At 45.0% G+C, this 19,740-nt stretch overlaps 1 protein-coding gene across 1 annotated transcript in view; it reads right to left on the bottom strand.

Annotated features, from left to right (window-relative positions):
* Nucleotides 1-19,153, bottom strand: part of LOC144692165 (vitellogenin-like) — a 102,003-nt gene extending 82,850 nt beyond the window's left edge. The window contains exons 1-4 of the mRNA XM_078560683.1: nt 18,985-19,153; nt 18,345-18,359; nt 18,086-18,237; nt 807-1,058 (exon numbers count right to left, since the gene is read on the bottom strand). Of these exons, the coding sequence (XP_078416809.1) occupies nt 807-1,058; nt 18,086-18,237; nt 18,345-18,359; nt 18,985-19,024 (459 nt within the window). The 5' untranslated portion in view covers nt 19,025-19,153. The remainder of the gene's footprint in view (nt 1-806; nt 1,059-18,085; nt 18,238-18,344; nt 18,360-18,984) is intronic.
* Nucleotides 19,154-19,740: the final 587 nt, after the last annotated feature.

Below are 19,740 nucleotides of genomic sequence, written 5' to 3'. Positions count from 1 at the left end.
AAGGGCAAAATCAGCAGGGAACACCATCACCTCCAACTTCCGCTTCAAGACCCACACCAATCCCAACTTGGAACCATATCGCCATTCCTCCACTGTCGCCGGGTCAAAATCCTGGAGCTCCCTAGTCTAATGACAGTGTGGGAGTGCCTGCAGGAGGGCAAGGAGGCAGGTCACCACTACCTTCTCAGTGGTGACTAGGGAAGCTCTGAGGCTAGGTATTCCATAGCAATTAACTCACCTCTTGACTCCCCAAAGCCTCTGCTTATAAGGCGCAAGTCAGGAGTGTGACGGAATTCTCTCCACTTGCCTAGCTGATGGCAGCTGCAGCCATGCTCAAGCAGCTTGGCACCATCTCGGACAAAGCACTCTGCTTATTTTGCAGCCCAACACTACCTCATACATTCACTCCCTCCACCACTGGCGCACTGTTGCTACAGTGTGCACTAACCACTGGATGAATAACAGCAGCTTGTCAAGGCTTCATTGACAGCACCTTCTAACCCTGCAAACTCCTTGATCCAGAAAGACAATGGCAGAAGATACCTACCAACACTATCACCTTCAGCCACCCCAACCCCCGTTTGGACATTTATAGCCGTTCCTTCATCGTTACTGGGTCAAAATCCCAACCAAGTCTCTACCAAATGACATTGTGAAAGCAAACTCACCGCATGGACTGCAGTGGTTCAAGAAGGCAGCTCATCACCAACTTTTTCAAGGGTGACTAGGGATGGGCAGTAAATACAAGCTCTGCAAATGACATCCACATCTCAAGAATGAAAGCCATTTTCAAAAAATCAACATACCTCTTGCAACTCATAAATGTTCTGTGACTTTTTAATGCTGATCTGCAGCATGTTCAAAATGCCCCTGTGGATGTTGAGGATATTTTCGGGTAGGTCTGGATGGGCCCATATACTTCCAACTCGACCATGGTTGTATTCAAACTCTATCGGCTTGCTCAGTTGTGCGCTTAGCTTCCGAGTTAGCTTCCGAGCTGGGATAAATTGAGCGTTTGGCCAAGTCCCGCTGTACTCTTGAATTTGAGGTGAGATAATCTTGAGGATGGAACAGCAAAAGATTACTATTTCAAAGAAACGTTACTGCCCTTCGGAGACCATCGACCTACATTTTTAGGAGTTATTATGTTTGATAATTCTAAATTAGGTGCCATGGTATGTGAAGAATCTACTGTATGTAATACTGAGAGCGTTACTCATGGGTCCACACTTTTAGGCAGCAGTTGTATTATACGAATTGCAGCCATCAAGGCCTCTGTTATAGTAGTCGGATAGCAAATTGCTGCCAAGAGAGAGTTTAGCATCAAGCATTAAAGATTCAGCATGCGAGAAATTGGTCCTTAGTATGTTTACTTACCAGTTTAAAAGTTAAAGGGGCAGCGGGGAGGGTGAAAAGAGGATTAATTTTGGCAGGCTATGTCTCGTGCCCCAAGGAGGCCTGTAATATGTCCATTGTCATATTGGCCTTGGGCGACATTCAGATGCCTCATGGGCTCGCCAACCATCCAGCATTGGCTTGGAGTCTCCAGGAACTGGACACTGCTGTGCACTATCCTGGAGAAAAGTCATCGGGACATTAAAAAAGATTGTTTTATTTTTGTCTTTTTCTTTGAACATTTCCCGTTACCAGATATAAAGGTATTGAGAAGAGAAATAAAGGTTCTTTGGCTGACAGTCTAGCATCATCCAATTGGGCAATGAGTCTTTTTGATTTTCAATTGGCATAGGAAGGCAGTGCGTCACAAGGATGGAAGTGTTGGCCGACTAATGGCTGGACCGTTGGGGTAAGTCACACGATGAAACCTCCAGGAACACATGTAATCACAGTTGGCAACCCTAGTGACCAAGGAGGCAGCCTTAAAGAGGCATTTAAGCCATTTGCATATGTTAATATTAGGCCACACACGTGTTAAAGGACCCTGTCAAGAAACTGGACACTGAGCCTGCTCTGTTTGCTGTGGCCTAACCAACAGGTAGGTTCTGCTTAAAAACTTACTTCAATTGGAGCCGGAAGAGTGGGAGGGCTCTTCCTTGATCTAATGTATTTTTACAAGCTGCAGGTACTGAAGTGCAAAAATGATCGATGTTAATAAAAGCATGCAAGATTCATTGTCTTGATAGAGGCAGGAAAGCAGGAAAGTTACATGAAACCTCTAAAAATCACTGTTTTGGCTTCAGTCGAGCAATTCTGGGCACTGAACTTTAGCTAGGGTATTGTAATAAACGTGAGGTACCGGACAGGTTTCTTACTCGAAACGGATAACTTTATTATAGAGCTCTTTTAGAAGTTATATGCTTGAACCAGGTCCACGGCTAGAAAGCTCTGCCCCTAAGATTGCCCGCACTTAGGAGTCATTCGTCATTATAACCACGTGGCCCCTAAAGGCAGTAGAAAAGGTTATACCTATAATCACTATCGGCGGGATTTTCCACACCTGCCTGCTGCCGCGATCTTCCGGCACAAGCCAATGGACTTCTGGCTGCGATGGGGCCGGAAAATCCCGGCCTATATTTCCTCCTCCTATAGTTATTTTACATTTCCTATTTACAAAGAACATTTTAACCCACAACATATACATATATACACAGGTCATGTGATTAATGGTTGAGTCTTTGTGGTGGTTTTCTAATTTGGTTAGAGCGGTGTAGCCCCACCACTTGAGATTCTCCCACTAGATCGACATGATCAGGAACTGAAGCATCAGGGTCATCCTTAGACAATGGCAGCTCAGTATTAGGCGATTCAACAGAGACATCAGGTATGTCTATTCTAGGTCAACCTGTCACTTTAGGGATTAAAGGTTCGACATCAATTACAGGTGGGGCAGTTGTTTGCTGGAGTGCCTCTCTACTCCTTAGATGACCCATATGTTTTCAAACAATTTGGTCTTCCACTTCCACTTGGAATGACAAAGGTCCATTTTCAGAAACAATTATACCAGGAACCCATCTAGGGCCATTTCTAAAATTCCGCAGGAAAACTGTCTCTCCCACAGTAAATCTTCGAGCTTTGTTAATAATATCGTGATTCACTTTCTGACTACTCTGGTTCTTCTTTACTTTCCCCTCTAAGTTTGGAAACACCAGATTTAACCTTGTATGAAGGTGGTGTCTCATCAGTAATTCAGACAGAGTTGAACCTGTAGTTGCATGAGGAGTTGTCGGATAATTGAGAAGCAAACGTGAAAGTTGAGTTTCTAAAGCACCTTCGGATAACCTCTTGTTGTGGGGAATTTTCAGTCAGGAAACATGGCTCCTTGGCTAAAAGCAAAAAAACTGCGGATGCTGGAAATCCAAAACAAAAACAAAAATAAAAAATACCTGGAAAAACTCGGCAGGTCTGACAGCATCTGCGGAGAGGAATACCGTTAATGTTTCGAGTCCAGATGCTGGAGTCATACGGACTCGAAACGTTAACTGTGTTCCTCTCCACAGATGCTGTCAGACCTGCTCAGTTTTTCCATGGCTCCTTGGCTGTGTGGTGGTCCACCCCCCCGCAACATTACCTAGACGAAAAGGTACGTAGGGACAACTCCTTGGTGCCAGTGCTGGGACCCCTGCTGCTCGAGAGCCAACCTGGGTCAGTTGGGAACAAAGGTATTAGGCTGAGCTAGTTAATAATGTAAATCTGTGTAAGATGGGGACAGATGTTGACGTGGGTTGTATGTGTATTTTGTGTGTTTAAAATAATCAGAATCATCTGGGCATTGTGAACACCCATAACCTTGTTACAGGAGGGCAGTTAAGGAGAGATAGATGTCTGTAAGTAGACAACAGTAGACTATCATTCATCAGAATTCACCTCCGATCATTAACAGTCTATCAATACTTATCAGAGTTTACCTCCGGCTGCATCGTAACATGAACTTGATTGTTACAATCGTTAATATGAAATGGGAAGCAATCTCCACGTATTGTTTACTATCTCCGCTGTATTGTTAGCCATAGCAATGAATGAAACTGTCTTACTATAAAAACTGGATACATGCTTGTATTCATTAGATGTGACTCCGGCGTAGTCCACATCTCTCGTTGCAACGATAATAAAATCAACGTTGTCTTCGCCTCCAGCTGGGGGGTCTCGTGGCTTTCTCTTGTTTTCTCTAGGCCACACTAATTCGACAGGAAGCTCTCAGCAAATTAATAGACCCCAAGAATTGTAATTGAGAAATCCCACAACACCTCCTCATGCCTGATTTGAAAGTATACACTGCTCTTTCAGCTAACCCATTGGATGTGGGATGACACGGTGCTGTTTTAATATGCTTAATTCCATTTCAATTCATGAACCCCTGAAATTCCATACTAGTGAAGGCAGTACTGTTATCCAAAACAGTAACACCTGGTAGGCCAGGTACACTAAAACATCGGCGCAGCTTTTCCATAGTTGCCACGATGTCGGTGATCTAACTGTTGGGGAGGGTTTAAACTAGCCCAGCACGGGGTGTGGGAACCAGGAGAGAATATTAGAAAGTGATACCAGGGTGCAAGGAACGCTGGGAGAGGCAGATAGCGCTAAAATAGTGAACAGTAGTTCATAGATGCAGTCAGAGGAAGGGAGCAAGTCTAATTCAGGATTACGCTGCATGTATGTTAATGCATGGAGTACAGGGTAATAAAATTGAGGAGTTACAGGCACAGATTGTCTTGTGGGGTTATGACGTTGTGGTGATAATGGAGACCTGGCTTATGGAAAGGCAGATCTGGATGTTAAATATTCCTGGTTACAAGGTGTTCAGAAAAAGGTAGGACAGGGGAAAAAGGAGGAAGGGTGGCATTTTTGGTTAAGGAGAGTCTTGACGTGCTGGAGAAAGAGGATATGTCAGAGGATTCAAGGACAGAATCGATTTGGCTAGAGCTAAGGAATAAGAAGGGTGCAATTACATTGCTCAGTGTAATATATAGACCACCAGCTAGTGGGAATGATATAGAGGAACAAATCTGCAAGGAAATTACAGAGAGGTGTAAACATCATAGAGTAGTCATAATGGGGGACTTTAATTACCCATATTTAGACTCAGATATTGGTAGTGTAAGGGGCAGTGAGGGACAAGCATTCCTAGGCTGTGTTCAGGAGAATTTCCTACAGCAGTATGTGTCCAGTCCAACAAGAAAGGAGTCACTGCTAGATCTAGTTCTTGGGAATGAGGTGGGCCAAGTAGACCAAGTGACAGTGGAGGAACATTTGGGGACAGTGATCATTGTATCATAAGGTTTAGGATGATGGTGGAAAATGGCGTTGGTCAATCCAGAGTAAGAATAATCAACTGGCAGAAAGCAGACTTCAGTGGGGCAAGAAGGGAGCTGGGCCGGATAGACTGGAACCAAAGGTTGGTGGGAAAAACAGTAGCTGAACAATAGGCTACCTTCAAAGAGGAGATGGTTTGGGCACAGTCAAGGTATGTTCCCTCAAAACAGAAAGGTAGGACAAACAAATCTAGGGCTCCCTGGATGACAAAGGAGATAGAAATTAAGTTAAAGAAGAAAAAGTGTGCTTATGACAGGTGTGAGGTAGCAAATACAATTGAGAACCAAGCTGAATACAGAAGGTTCAGAAGGGATGTGAAAAAGCAAATACGAGAAGCAAAGAGGGATTATGAATAAAGACTGACAGCTAACATAAAAGGAAATAAAAAATTATTCCATAAGCACAAGTATAGTAAAAGTGTGGTAAAAGAGGAGTAGAGCCAATTAGGGACCAAAAAGGATATTTACACATAGAGGCAAGAGGCATAGCTGAGGAGGAGGAAGCTCAGTCACAAGAAAGGTTTAAACTCGATAAGGAGGAGGTATTGGATAAGCTATTGGTAATTAAAGTTGATAAGGCACCGGGATTGGATGAGATGCATCCAATAATATTGAAGGAAGTGAGAGTGGAAATTGCAGAGGCACTGGCAATAATCTTCCAAGGTTCCCTGGATTTGGGGGAGGTGCCGGAGGACTGGAGAATGGAAAATATTATGCCTTTGTTCAAAAAGGCTGTAAAGACCTGCCCTGCAATTACAGACCATTCAGTTTAACTTCAGTGGTGGGGAAACTTCTAGAAACAATTATTCGGGATAGGATTAATAGCCACATGGAAAAATGTGGATGGATTCGGAAGAGTCAGCATAGATTTGTTAAAGGAAAATCATGTCTAACTAACTTGGTGGAGATTTTGAAGAGGTAACAGAGATGGTTGATGAGGGCAAGGCTGTTGATGTGGTGCTATATGGACTTCCAAAAGGCGTTCAGCACAGTGGCACCCAGACTTACGAGGAAAGCTGTAGGTCATGGAATAAAAGAGGCAGCAACAACTTGGATACAAAATTGACAGAGGGATAGGAAACAGAGAGTAATAGTTAATGGGTACTTTTCATGCTGGAAGGAGGTTTGTAGTGGAGATCCCCAGGGGTCGGTATTAGAGTCATAGGGCAGAGTTTTGCCGTTGGCGAGCAGGGGGCGGGGCCTGCTCACCGACGCGGGATGAGGTCGGGCGGAACACCCGACGTCACCCCGGCCCATTTAAATTTTCAGAAAGGCGGGGGGGGCAGCGAAATCAGCCTAAATGTTGGAGGGTAGGCAAGGGGCCCTGACGGGAACTAGAACAAAACATGAAACCTCATCCACGGGCCGGATGAGGTTTCATGTAGGGTTTTAAAAAGTTTAATAAACTTACTATGTAAATTATAAACATGTCCCATCTCATGTGACATTGTCGCATGAGGGGGACATGTTAGGGAATTTTTTTTTTCTATTTTTCATATTTTAAGAAGTGTAAGTGATCTCCCTGAGGCTGCACTCTTGCATTTGGGGAATCCCACCACCTGCACAGGAAGCGAATAGCCCTTCCCGCCGGATGTCACATTGGGCGGGCCTTAATTGGCCCGCCCACATAAAATGGCGGTGGGGCCTGCTTCTCCAGCGGGGATCGGCTTCCCGCCCACCGGAGATTGGGTCGGGCCCGCCCGCCCGGTGGGCAGAAAATTCTGCCCATAGAGTCATAGAGGTCTACAGCACAGAAAAAGGCCCATCGAATCTGCACTGGTCAAACAAGTATCTAACTATTCTAATCCCATTTTCCAGCACTAGGCCCTTAGCCTTCTATGCCATGGCATGGCAAGTGCACATCCAAATACTTCTTCAATGTTATGAGAGTTTCTGCCTCTACCACCCTTTCAGGCAGTGAGTTCCAGATTCCCACCACCCTCTGGGTGAAAAAATTCTTCCTCGCATCCCCTCTAAACCTCCTGCCCCTTACCTTAAATCTATGCCCCCTGGTTATTGATCCCTCCACCAAGGGGAAAAGTTCCTTCCTGTCTCCCCTACCTGTGCCCCTCATAATTTTATATAACTTAATCATGTACCCCGTCAATCTCCTCTGCTCCAGGGAAAATAATCCCAGTCTCCAATCTCTCCTCATGACTAAAACTCTGCAGCCCAGGCAACATCCAGGTAAATCTCCTCTGGACTCTCTCATGCAATCACATCCTTCCTATAATGCAGATTTCAGAACTGTACGCTATACTCTAGCTGTTGCCTAACCAGCGTTTTATACAGTTCCAGCATAACCTCCCTGCTCTTATATTCTATGTCTTGGCTAATAAAGGTAAGTATCCCATATGCCATCCTAACCACCCTATCTACCTGTCCCACTACCTTAAGTGACCAGTGGACATGCACACCAAGGTCCTTCTGATCCTTGGTACTTCCCAGGGTCTTACCATTCATCGTGTATTCCCGTGCCTTGTTTGTCCTGCCCAAGTGCATCACCTCACACTTATCCGGATTAAATTCCATTTGCCACTGATCAGCCCATCTGACCAGCCCATCTATATCCTCCTGTAATCTATGGCTATTTTCCTCACTATTTAACACCCACCAATTTTTGTGTCATCTGCGAATTTACGGATCAACCCTCCTACATTCAAGCACAAACAGCAAGGGACCCAACACTGATCCCTGTGGAACCCCACTGGACACAGGCATCCAGTCACAAAAACATCCCTCGCCCATCACCCTCTGCTTCATGCCACTCAGCCAATTCTGGATCCAATTTGCCAAATTGCCATGGATCCCATGGGCTCTTACTTTCGTTATCAGTCTCCCATGCGGGACCTTATCAAAAGCCTTGCTGAAGTCCAAGTAGACTGCGTCAAATGCATTACCCTCATCTACACACCTGGTCACCTCTTCGAAAAATTCAATCAAATTGGTCAGACATGACCTCCCCTTAACAAAACCATGCTGACTGTCCTTGATTAATCCCTGCTTCTCCAAGTGTCGATTAATTCTGTCCCTCAGAATTGCTTCCAATAGTTTCCCCACCACCGAGGTTAGACTGACTGTTCTGTAGTTCGCTGGTTTATCCCTCCCTCCCTTCTTGAATAACGATACCACATTGGCTATTCTCCAGTCCTCTGGCACCTCTCCTGTGGCCAGAGAGGTATTGAAAACTATTGCCAGCGCCCCTGCTATCTCCTCTCTTGCCTCACTCAACAGCCTGGGATACATTTCATCAAGGCCTGGAGATTTATCTACTTTTAAGCCTGCCAGACCACTTAGAACCTTCTCCCTTTCTATGCTAATTTCTTTAGCTATATCACAGTCCTTCTGCCTGATTTCCATACCCACGTTGTCCCTCTCACTTGTGAGCACTGACACAAAGCATTCATTTAGAACCCTACCTACGTCTTCCGGCTCCACACACAAATTACCACTATGGTCCTTAATGGGCCCTACTCTTTCCCTAGTTCTCCTGTAACTCTTAGGGCAGCAATTTCCGGTCGGCGAGTGGGGGTGGGGCCCACTCGCTGGCACATAAGATGCCGTGGGGTGACGTCGGGCGTGCGTCCCAACGTCACGCCGCGTCATTTAGATTCTCAATTCAGCGGGCACGCAGCCGAACCATCAGCGGCCACTTAAGGCCTTAAAAAGAGTAATTTACCTAATTAATGGGCCTGCGTGTCTGACCTTAAGGTTGGCTGGGCAGGCGAAGAGCCTTCCGAAAAAGCATGAAACCTCATCCACGGGTGGGATTTGAAATGTTCGGAAGATTTTAAAATAAAAGTAATGGACATGCCCCAGCTCATCATGAGGGGACATGTCAGGAATAGATTTTTCTGCCTTTAATAACGTTTTTACATTTGAGCCGATCTCCTTGAGGCAGCGCTTTGCCTCAGCGAGATCTGTGCACTCTTTCGTGCGCATGCGCGAGAAAGCGCCATCCGGCTCAGGGAATCTCACCCCACCCCCACCCGCACAGGGAGCGCGCAGCACTTCCAGGCGGGCGTCACGCTGGACGGGCCTTAATTGGCCCGCCCACATAAAATGGCGGCGCACCCGCACGTGCCCGCTCCCGCATTGCTGCCCTTAATGTACTTGTAAGATAACTTTGGATTTTCCTTGCCAACGTTTTTTCATGCCCCCTTTTTGCTCTCCTAATTTCCTTTTTAAAAGCCCCCCCTACACATTCTAGACACCTCTAGGGCTTCCGCTGTTTTGAGCCCTCAGTACCTATCATAAGCCTCCCTTTTTCTCTTTATCCAATTCTGTATGTCCCTCGACATTTGGGATTTGTTGGTCCCACCCTTTACTGGAATATGTTGGCCATATTCTAAGAGATATCATCACATGACCTCCCCAAGACTCCTGCCATTGGTCACCCGACATGTCAATTAACATGGAGTCCCACCTTCCTTCTGTCCCAGTTTTGACTTTTGAAAATCTGGGTACCCTAATAATGTAGGAAACAAGGCAGGTGACAGGCAACTTGCACACATCAAGCTCCCACACATCAAGCTCCCACATATCAAGCTCCCACACACAGCAGCGGGAAAATAAGCAGATAATTTGGAGGGTGTTTTGTTGACAGATGCTTTTATCCCCTCCCCCTCCATTTATTCTTTCATGGGATGTGGATGTCACTGGCAAGGCCACATAATCACCCTTGTACTTACCTTGCTCAGTCATTTCAGGGACAGTTAAGAGTCAGCCACATTGCTGTGGGCCTGGAGTCACATGTTGGCTAGAACAGGTAAGAATGGTCTTTGGGCATTAGTGAACCAGATGGGTTTTTACAACAATCAATCATAGTTGGCTTATATTCCAGATTTATTTACTGAATTCAAATTCCACCAGCTACCATGGTGGGATTTAAATCCACGTCCCAGAGCATCAGTCTAGGCCTCTAGATTACTAGTGCAGTGACATTACCACTACACCACCAGCTCCCTGTATTGGGACCCTTGCTTTTCCTGATATATTTAAATGATCTAGATCTTGGTGTGCAGGAGACAATTTCAAAGTTTGCAGATGACACAAAACTTGGGAGAATTATAAATTGTGAAGAGGACAGTGTAGTACTTTAAAAAGGACATAGACACATTGGTGGATTAGGCAGATAGGTGGCAGATGAAGTTCAATGCAGAGAAGTGTAAGGTGATTCACTTTGGCACAACGAACATGGAGAGACATTATAAAATAAAGGATACTATTCTAAAGAGTGTGCAGGAGCAGCAGAGAGGCTTGGGTGTATTTGTACATAAGTCATTAAAGGTGGCAGGACAGGTAGAGAGAGCTGTTTCTAAAGCATACAATATTCTAGGCTTCATTAATAGGGACATAGAGAACAAGAGCAGGGAGGTTATGGTGAACTTATTTAAGACACTGGTTAGACATCAGCTGGAGTATTGTGTACAGTTCTGGGTGCCACACTGTAGGAAGGATGTGAACACATTGGAGAGAGTGCAGAAGAGGTTTACGAGAATGGTTCCAAGGATGAGACACTTCAGTTATGAGGAAAGATTGGAGAAGTTGGGGCTGTTTTCATTGGAGAGGAGATGGATAACAGGAGTTGATAGGGGTTTTCAAAATAATGATGGGTGAGAACAGAGTAGGTAGGGAGAAACTGTTCCCGCTCATAAACGGATCGAGAACCAGAGGGCACAGTTTTAAAGTGTTTTGCAAAAGAAGCAAATGCGAGGTGAGATAAAAACTTTTTCACACAGTGAGTAGTTGGGGTTTGGAATGCGCTGCCTGGAAGTGTGGTGGAGGCAGGTTCAAGTGAGGCATTCAAGAGGGCATTAGATGGTTATTTAAATAAAAACAATGTGCAGGGTTATGGGGAAAAGGCAGGAGATTGGCGCTAGGTTAAAATGTTTAGAGAGCCAGTGCAGACACGATGGGCTGAATGGCCTCCTTCTACACTCTAACAATTCTGTGATTCTGTTACACATCCATCCACTTAGAATGTGCATCGATGATCAATAAAAACATGGTACCCAAAAATGGACCTACATAGTCTATATGTAGTCTAACCCAGGGTCAACCAAGCCGCTCCCATGGAGCTGAAACAGGCAACTTCTGTTGTTGCTGACACTGGAGACAGTGCTTGACCATGCTTTCAATGTCACTGTCTATGCCTGGCCATCAGACATAGCTTCATGCAAACATCTTCACCTCGATATGCCTGAATGCACGCTGTGAAACTCTGTCAAGAGCGGTTCTCTTCCTTGCGAAGGGACGATGACTCTTGGTCCCCAGAACAAGATTCCATCTTGAGAACCTAACTCTGTTTTACGGTCTCATCTCTTCAGACACTGGTGAATTTGACCATCCTTGCAATACTGGTCTCGGAGTTTTGACAAAATTGGATCCCTCTTTGTTCAATTTCTTATTTGCTTCGCACAGACCAGCAAAGAGTCCAAGAAATTCAGTACAAGCACAACTTCTTGTGACACTGGAGCACGTACAATGCTACCTGGTAATGGAAGATGACTGAGGGCTTCTGCATTTGCAACATGCACACCAGGACAGAGCATAAAGATATATTCATATGGCCATAAAATCAAAGCCCAACATTGAATTCTTGCTGAGGCTATTGGCGGAATGGCTTTATCCTAACTGAATAAGCCCATTAGTGGTTAATGGTCCGGCACTATGGTTAAATGTCGTCTGTGCAGATACTGATGGGATTTCTTCACTACAAATATTACTGCTAAACCTTCTTTTTCAAGCTGTGAGTAACCCTTCTCAGCTGCAGAGAGGATTCTGTCCTTCCGGAACCATCTTCCATCCTGTGTGACAATACCGCTCCCACACCGTAGGGAGATGCATCACAGGCTAATATTAATTCTTTTGATGGGCCATAACGTACTAGTAGACAGGATGACTGTAATAGCTTCTTGACTTATATGAAGGCTTTTCCTTGTTGTGTATTCCATGACCAATGACGGTTCTTTTTCAATAATAAATGCAAACACTGTTGACATGTTTGTCAAGAAGTGACAGTAATAATTTCTCATGCCCAGAAAAGACTTGAGTTCAGTGACAGTGGTAGGAGAGGGCACCTCCTTGATTGCCCTGACTTTCTCCTCTACTGGATGCAACCCCTGGGCATCCACTCAGCGACCCAAGTAAGTGACTTTTGTCACTTGGAAGTATTAAAAAATAGAGATAGCTTAAGTAAGTTATATTGGTATTTGTGGGTGTTAGGAATGAGTTTAAGCTTTAAAGTTTAGGTTTTATTTGTATTTCTGTATCTGTGTGTTAAGAAAAAGTCAAACTGACTTTCACTTTAAAAGGTGTCTGCATTTCTAATCAGAGTTTACGACTGTAAGAGAAGTTAAGCAACTGCAAGAGTGGAAAAACTGGGCTGTTGCCTAGCAACAGGGTTCCAGAGAGGCAGGTCCCTCCCACAGACACACAGAAGAAACTAGAAACAGCAGTTTGATTTGGGAAGCTGTTTGAGTTCAGTTGGTTTTGAAGACAGCTGCCTAGGAGGGACAGATAGCCAGTCCCAAGCTAAGGTTGGTTGAAAGTAGCTGCCAGTGAAAGACTGGAGCAAAAGGGACAGATAGCAAGTCCCACGCTAAATGAGAAAGTCCCCAAAATCCCAGGGCGTGGAACAGGAGAAAGTCCCAAGAGGCCATTCTAGTCAAAGGCAGGACAGGAACCTGGAAAAGATCCTGTTCTGTGGAAGTGAAAGTCGGGAGCGGAGAGGAAGACTCCCAAGCTTCAAGCTTAAAGAGATAAAGGCTTGTGAGAGGGCAGAAGGCCCAAAGAGACAACTGAAGGTCTATAACTCTTTGCTATGGGCGTGTGAAGCAGCGGCGTACAGTTGACAGCTGAGTCAGTGAGCGAGAGTGCGTGGAAGACAGCTCGAGTGCTTGTGCTGACCCGGGGAGAGGGACCTTGAAAGGAATGTTTGAAACCGTGGAGGAGAATCCTTGTGGGGGCGTCTGAGAGAAAGCATGGGTTTGGGAGGAGATTCCAAGGCGAGTTCTTGGAAAGTAGAGATTGGAAACTCTCATGTGAAAGATGAAGTGCAACGAGACCAGTTGGCTCACATTGTGACAAGCGTCTGGGGGAGTTGAGGAGAGATCCATAGCATCTGCCTGGGATGCCAGCTGTCACTTGGGGGAGAATTTTCTCCCCGTCGGTTGGACTGGGCGGGAGTGGGCACGGGTGGGCGCGCAGTCGATCGTCACCTGCGATCGGCTGCTCATTGCCATTTTACGTGGGCGGGCCAATTAAAGCCCGCCCAGCGTGACGTGCACCCGGAAGCGCTGAGTGCTCCCTGTGCGGGCGGTGGGGGGTGGGGGGAGGAGAGAGAGTCTGGGCCTGTGCTCCGCATGAGCGCGAAAGAGCACAGAAATCTCCCTGAGGCACGGAGCTGCCTTAGGGAGATTGATTTCATCCTGAAAAATGGAGAAAAAGAATTAAAAACGTTACTCAGACACGTCCCCTCACACGACAGTGTCACATGAGCTGGGACATGTTTATGAATTTCAATAAAAAATTTTATTTGATTTATAAAGCCTTCACGAAACCTCATCCCGTCCGTGGATGAGGTTTCATGAGAAATGCGAAGGCCGCTTGGGCCCTTCGCCTGTCCGACAACCTTAAGGTTGGATGGGCAGCCCTGTTAATGATTTCAATTGGTTTTTAAATGATAGTTCAGCTGGCACGCAGCTGACTCCTCCCCACCCCCGCACGCCAACCAGAAGATTCAGGTCTTGGTTTCAGAGTGTGGTATGTCTGACCACAGGTTGCCAATTGATTTACATGAACAGGACTTACTGTGAACATCAGAGTATAAGATAGCTTTTTAAATTTGTGGTTATTCTTACAGATGTATATATATATATATATCTGTAAAGGGATTGTTGTGGGGAAGGAGTATTGTGAAATCATTAATCTTTTCTTGTTTAATAAACATTTTATGCTTTGGTTAAAAGTTCCTTAGCTGACTCCGGTGACTCTGTTCAGTAGCTCCCTCTCCACGTACCTAAACAAACAAATAAAAGCTAGGATCTATCAAGCTGGGTTCGATCCTGGGATCTAGCTTGTCCAGGGGTAAGCTCGGCTGGGATCGTAACAGAAGGTACATTTCTCTTTCTTCAATTGTACAACAGCTTCCAAAGATCATCTTAACATGTTTTCTAGGTTGGCCAAATGTTTGGCTCCCTTTGATCCTGTGATCAGGACATCATCCAGGTACACTACAACTTGGGAAGTCTTTGCAATAGGCTTCCCATGGTCCTTTGGAAGATTGCACAGGCAGGTGATAAACCAAAGGGTAGGCGTGTATATTGATACAGGCCCTTGTGCATGTTGATGGTTATATACCCTCTAGCTGTCCAGCTCTAGCTGTTGGTATGCATGGCTCATATCCAGTTTGGTGTAGGATTTTCCTCCAGCTAGCTTAGCATACAGATCTTCAATCCTTGGGATACGATACTTATCTAGTTTAGCAGCCTTGTTCACAGTTAATTTCTGGTCTCTGGAAATGCGAATAGTTTGAACTGTTTCATCACAGGGACTACGGGCACTGCACATTCCAAAAATTGGGCTGGCTGGATGATGCCCGGCTTCGCCAGATTCAGTGGCTGGTGACCTTCATTTAGGTGTTTAAATGTGTGTTCTCCCACCACAGTGTTTGAGGCTCTGTGTCTACCTCCATGACTAGAGGCTTCCCATTCACTTGAAGGGCGATGGTTATTGGTTCAGTTATTACTGCTATGACAATGTAGAGGGAATCGATATCAGTTTCGGCAGCTTCTGGTTCTGTTATATTGTGCTCTTTAATCATCCTGGCCTGCTGTCTGATGGGCTGTCTCGATTTTGCCCTGCATTGCTTTATTACATGTCCCTTTTTGTGGCAGTAATGGCATTCTGCTTCCTTAAAACTGCAGTTTCCGGTACATGGTCACCCCCATGTCAGTGACAGATTAAATTCTGAATCGCTGCTGAGACGCTTCCCTTTGCCTTTTTGTTTATCGAGCAGCGGAGACTGTCTTCCTCCTCGCGACCGTCTCTCTGATTTTCGCACCACGCCTGAAAAACCGGCATCGTGTTGCACACTCTAAAGCCCGTGGGTCTCTCTCATCACGGTCCATTACTAGCGCTATTTCATGACGCGCTTCAAATCAATATTAACTTCTACAAGTAAACGGCGCTGAATGGCGTCATCGTGAATGCCACAAACCAACCGATTCCGCAGCAGGTCATTGAGTGTATCTCTGAAGCCTCAGTGCTCAGTCAAAGGCTTCAACTTTGCTATATACATTGCGATGGACTCTCCTGGGGCCCTTACTCCGGAGTTGGGCTTAAATCTTTGCACAATCACCCATGGCTTGTGCTGAAAATGTGTCTTCACAAGGTCTACCAGCTCGTTAAAAGATTTAGAATTGGGCGCGTTCGGATGAGTTTATATGTCTTGCTTTCACAGACACTTAAAAGAATTGCTTTCTTCTTCTCCTCCGCTGTTATTTCACTCGTCACAAAATAAAAACCTAGGCGCTCTATGTGCTGGCTCCAGTCTTCCATGGACAAGACCTAAGGGTCGATGCTGCTGAAGAGTGGCATGACTGGTGAGCACACTTTTCTTTCCTTCCTTAAGAATTGACGTACTCACACTCACGAGGCGAGGTGCAGTGTCAGGGCTTTTTCTCCTCTTCGCCAAGCATAATGAATTGAGGCATCAGACAGGTTTTTTACCCGGACAGATAACTTTATTTACAGAGCTCTTGAAGAAGCTACATGATTGAACCAGGTCCACGACTAGAAAGCTCCGCCCCTAAGTTTACCCGCGCTGAGGGCTGATTCGTCAGTACAGTCACGTGACCCCCCCTAAAGGCAATAGGAAAGGTTATACCTACAATCACTACAGATATCAAGACCTTAGAGGCGCAGCAGCGATTTACTAAAATGGCACCAAGAATTATCTGGAGAGACTCGAGAAGCTGGCCTTGTTCTCCTTAGATCAGAGAAGGTTAAGGGGAAATTTCACAGAGGTATTCAAATACTTCAAACATAAATAAGTAAATAAGGAAAAACGTTTCCACGGGTAGAAAAGCTGGTAACCAGAGGGCACAGATTTAAGATAATTGGCACAAGAACCAGGGAAGAAACGAGGAGCATATTTTGACACAGCCAGTTACGGTGAACTGGAATGCACTATCTGATAGGATGATGGAAGTGGATTCAATAGTAACTATCAAAAGGAAATTAGATATATACTTCAAAAGGAAAATAAAAGGATGCAGGGCTGTGAGAAAGAGCAGGGGGAGTGAGACTTCGTTATTCTTCCCTGGGATGTGGGCATCGCTGGCAAGGTCAGCATTTGCTGCCCATCCCTAATTGTCCTTGAACCGAGTGGCTGGCTAGGCTATTCTGGAGGGCAGCCAAGAGTCAATCACTTTGCTGTGGGTCTGGAGTCACATGTAGGCCAGGCCAGGTGAGGATGGCAGATTACATTCTCTAAAGGACATTAGTGAACATGATGGGCTTTTACATCAATTGATGGTAGTTTTGCGGTCACCATTACTGAGACTGGCTTTCAATTCCAGGTTTTATTAACTGAATTTAAATTCACCAGCTGCCAGGGTGGGATTTAAACTCATGTCCCCAGACCATTAGCCTGGGCCTCTGGCTTACTACCACCACTACACCACATCCCTCAATTGGACTAAACAGATAGCTCTTTCAAAGAGCTGGCACAGGCATAATGGGCCGAATGCTTGTCTTTCTGGTGTTGTAAGAATCTATAATCCATTAAAAGCACATTTGTACTTTATTAAGGCAGTGCACGAATCCAATGGCAAATGTAAAATAGTCATTCAGGGAAATGACAAGACCTGGCATTACAGTGCAAGATTCGAAACATACCGTTCGTGCCTGAAGCTGCCTTTGCGAATCGCTGTAGAAACCGTCTCACCTTCATCTCCATTGTCATTGACAGAAAGAATAAATGGGCGCTTTCCATAACGAATGGTTCGAGTCACTTGGCAGGGTGACGCTGGAGTGGCAAGTTGAAAACCGCATCCTCGCTTTGGCAAAAATTTGACAACCATTAGTGGTGGTCACAACTAAGTATTATTTAAATAATTAGGGATAGAATAAATAATGATCGTTTAAAAAAAAAAAATGCATGTGCTGGAAACCTGAAGGAAGAACAGAAAATTCTGAGTGCGCACGGCTGGCCTGATAGGGCCTGAAGTGAAAACAAAAATGGGGCTAACTGTTTGAATTTCAGAATGGTAAAGGGGGAAAGGTAGATAGCGCCTTCTTCTCCTAACTGCCTAGTTATAGGATTGACTGAAGCAAAGTTACTAAATTAGAATTTTAGATTTGCGATCTTACCCGTCCTCCCCAATCTAATTCAATTTTTCAATTCAATTCATTGCTTTCACATTTTCTGGACCTGGGCCACGTGGATTGCTGTGGCTCAAGAAGGTGGTTCACCATTACCTCCCCAGGGGCAATTAGGGATGGACAACAAAATGTGAGCCTTGCAAATGATGCTCGTCTCCTGGAGAAATTTCGCTATCCAAGTCTTAACCTGTTTTTCTCATGTTTTTTCCCCCCCCACCCCAGAGGGTCAGAGGCCTACTTTAAGTCTCCAGGATTTTCACTGTTCAGTTGACCCACTCAAGATAGCCGGACCACATGGGAAACCCCAATATGTTGAGAGGCGTTTGAAACCCATGATTTCCAAAGGGAGTAGGAAAGCTACCCTTTGATTTTGGTACAGTTTAAACCAGGCTGGTTGATTATTCTTCAATTATCGAAATGTTCCTTACCTTAAGGAGATAGGTCCTCTGATCTATTGAGCTAATTTGCAATTTGCTGGTAATCTTGAGACCTCCCCTGGCCAAGCCATTTTCTGGTAGGCCGGTCAGAACAACCCCTTCGTACTGGTAAACATAGGTCTTGCTGTGACTGAAAGAAGGCCCTGTGAGTAAAGGTAATTAGTGGTGGTTTAAGAATGGACATGGTCAGTAGTAACCCTCAAAATGACATTCTTCAGCCACTGTAAATCCAGAAGAGAAGTATCCTTACCATATTGTTGGCTCCCTGAGGGAAAATAAAAAGAGCAAATTCAGAAAGAGTAGGTGATTCATGAAATCGTTTTAAAATTTTGCTTTTCTCTTGCTTGAATAATTCACATAAGTAAATAAACCGAATATCATTATAGGATTATAGAAACTTACAACTGGAAACCATTCGGCCCATTGTGCTCCTGCTGGCTCTTTGAGCGAGCTATCCACTACCCTGCTCTCTCTCCACAGCTCGGCAATTTTTATTCCTTTTCAAATTTTCTTTTGATCTCTTTTTTGAAAGTTACTGTTGAATCTACTTCCACCGCCAGTTCCAACAGTGCGTTCCAGATCCTATCAACTCGCTGTGTAAAAACATTTCTCCCATCTCCTCTCTGGTTCTTTTGGTCAGTTTATGTTAAATCAGTGCCTTGAACTGACCAACCCTCCTATCAATGGAAACGGTTAATTCATAATTACTCTTACAAAAGCCCTGCATAATTTTGAACACCTCTGTTAAACCTTCCCTTAAATCTAAGGAGAACAATCCCAGCCTCTCTATCCTGTCCTGATAACTGAAGTCCCTCATCCTTTGTATCATTCCAGCAAACCTTTCCTCCAACGTCTTGAGGGCCCTGACGCATGAGGCGTTATAAACTTACCCACAAGAACGAAGGTCAGTGCAAAAATGATCCCCCTCATCGTAATAAGTACCAAATGCAACTGGCCTCTCCCTCTTTCCACCCTTTATAGCAAATGCTCAACACATGGGATCGCATGTGCCCAGCTCCGTGACCAATCACTTTCCTGTCAGATTGGTTTGACTCATGCTCTTGAAGTAAAAAGCGTTTAATTTTTCTTTGGAAGCGCCAAAACTCAGTCAGTAAACAAAATCCTCGATGAATGTCACTGCAGGAGATTTTGAGGTGAGATAGGTTTTTCTGTTTTAAAAGTTTGTTTGCAATCTCTCTGTGCCACACTTGGCAATGGAATTTGGCACTGTCGCGCTGTATGGGTTAGGGTGACCTGGATTCTCTACGTGTGTGCCCTTTGTCAAAGAATTGCTGTTGTCTTTTTGCTTTAGCATTCAAAGCATAAAACTAATTTCCTTTTTATTTCACTTGAGAATGCCCCGTTGGGTACATTTTAAAAATGCTTTTGTGTCCCATCGACATGAAATGATAACCTTTTGGTATTACTCAGGTTTACATATTATTCCAATGCTGCATTTTGCAGGGTTTTGGAAACCCAGGGTTTAAACTAATGATGGAATCAATACTATGGTCACAGAGAAGATTTGCTGAGCAGCTTATAGATAGAAGCCCATGAGCCTTTGGTGTAAACTACAGGCGTCACAAGGGAAGTTGGAGTTAGAATTGCTAACTCAACCACCCGGACGAGTCAGAGGGTTACTGAAC

Source organism: Cetorhinus maximus, chromosome 17 (assembly GCF_964194155.1).
Source record: "Cetorhinus maximus chromosome 17, sCetMax3.hap1.1, whole genome shotgun sequence".
In the NCBI taxonomy this organism is placed as follows: Eukaryota; Metazoa; Chordata; class Chondrichthyes; order Lamniformes; family Cetorhinidae; genus Cetorhinus; species Cetorhinus maximus.
The sequence above is the reverse complement of the archived record's forward strand: the minus strand, read 5'-3'. Positions and strand labels throughout refer to the sequence as shown.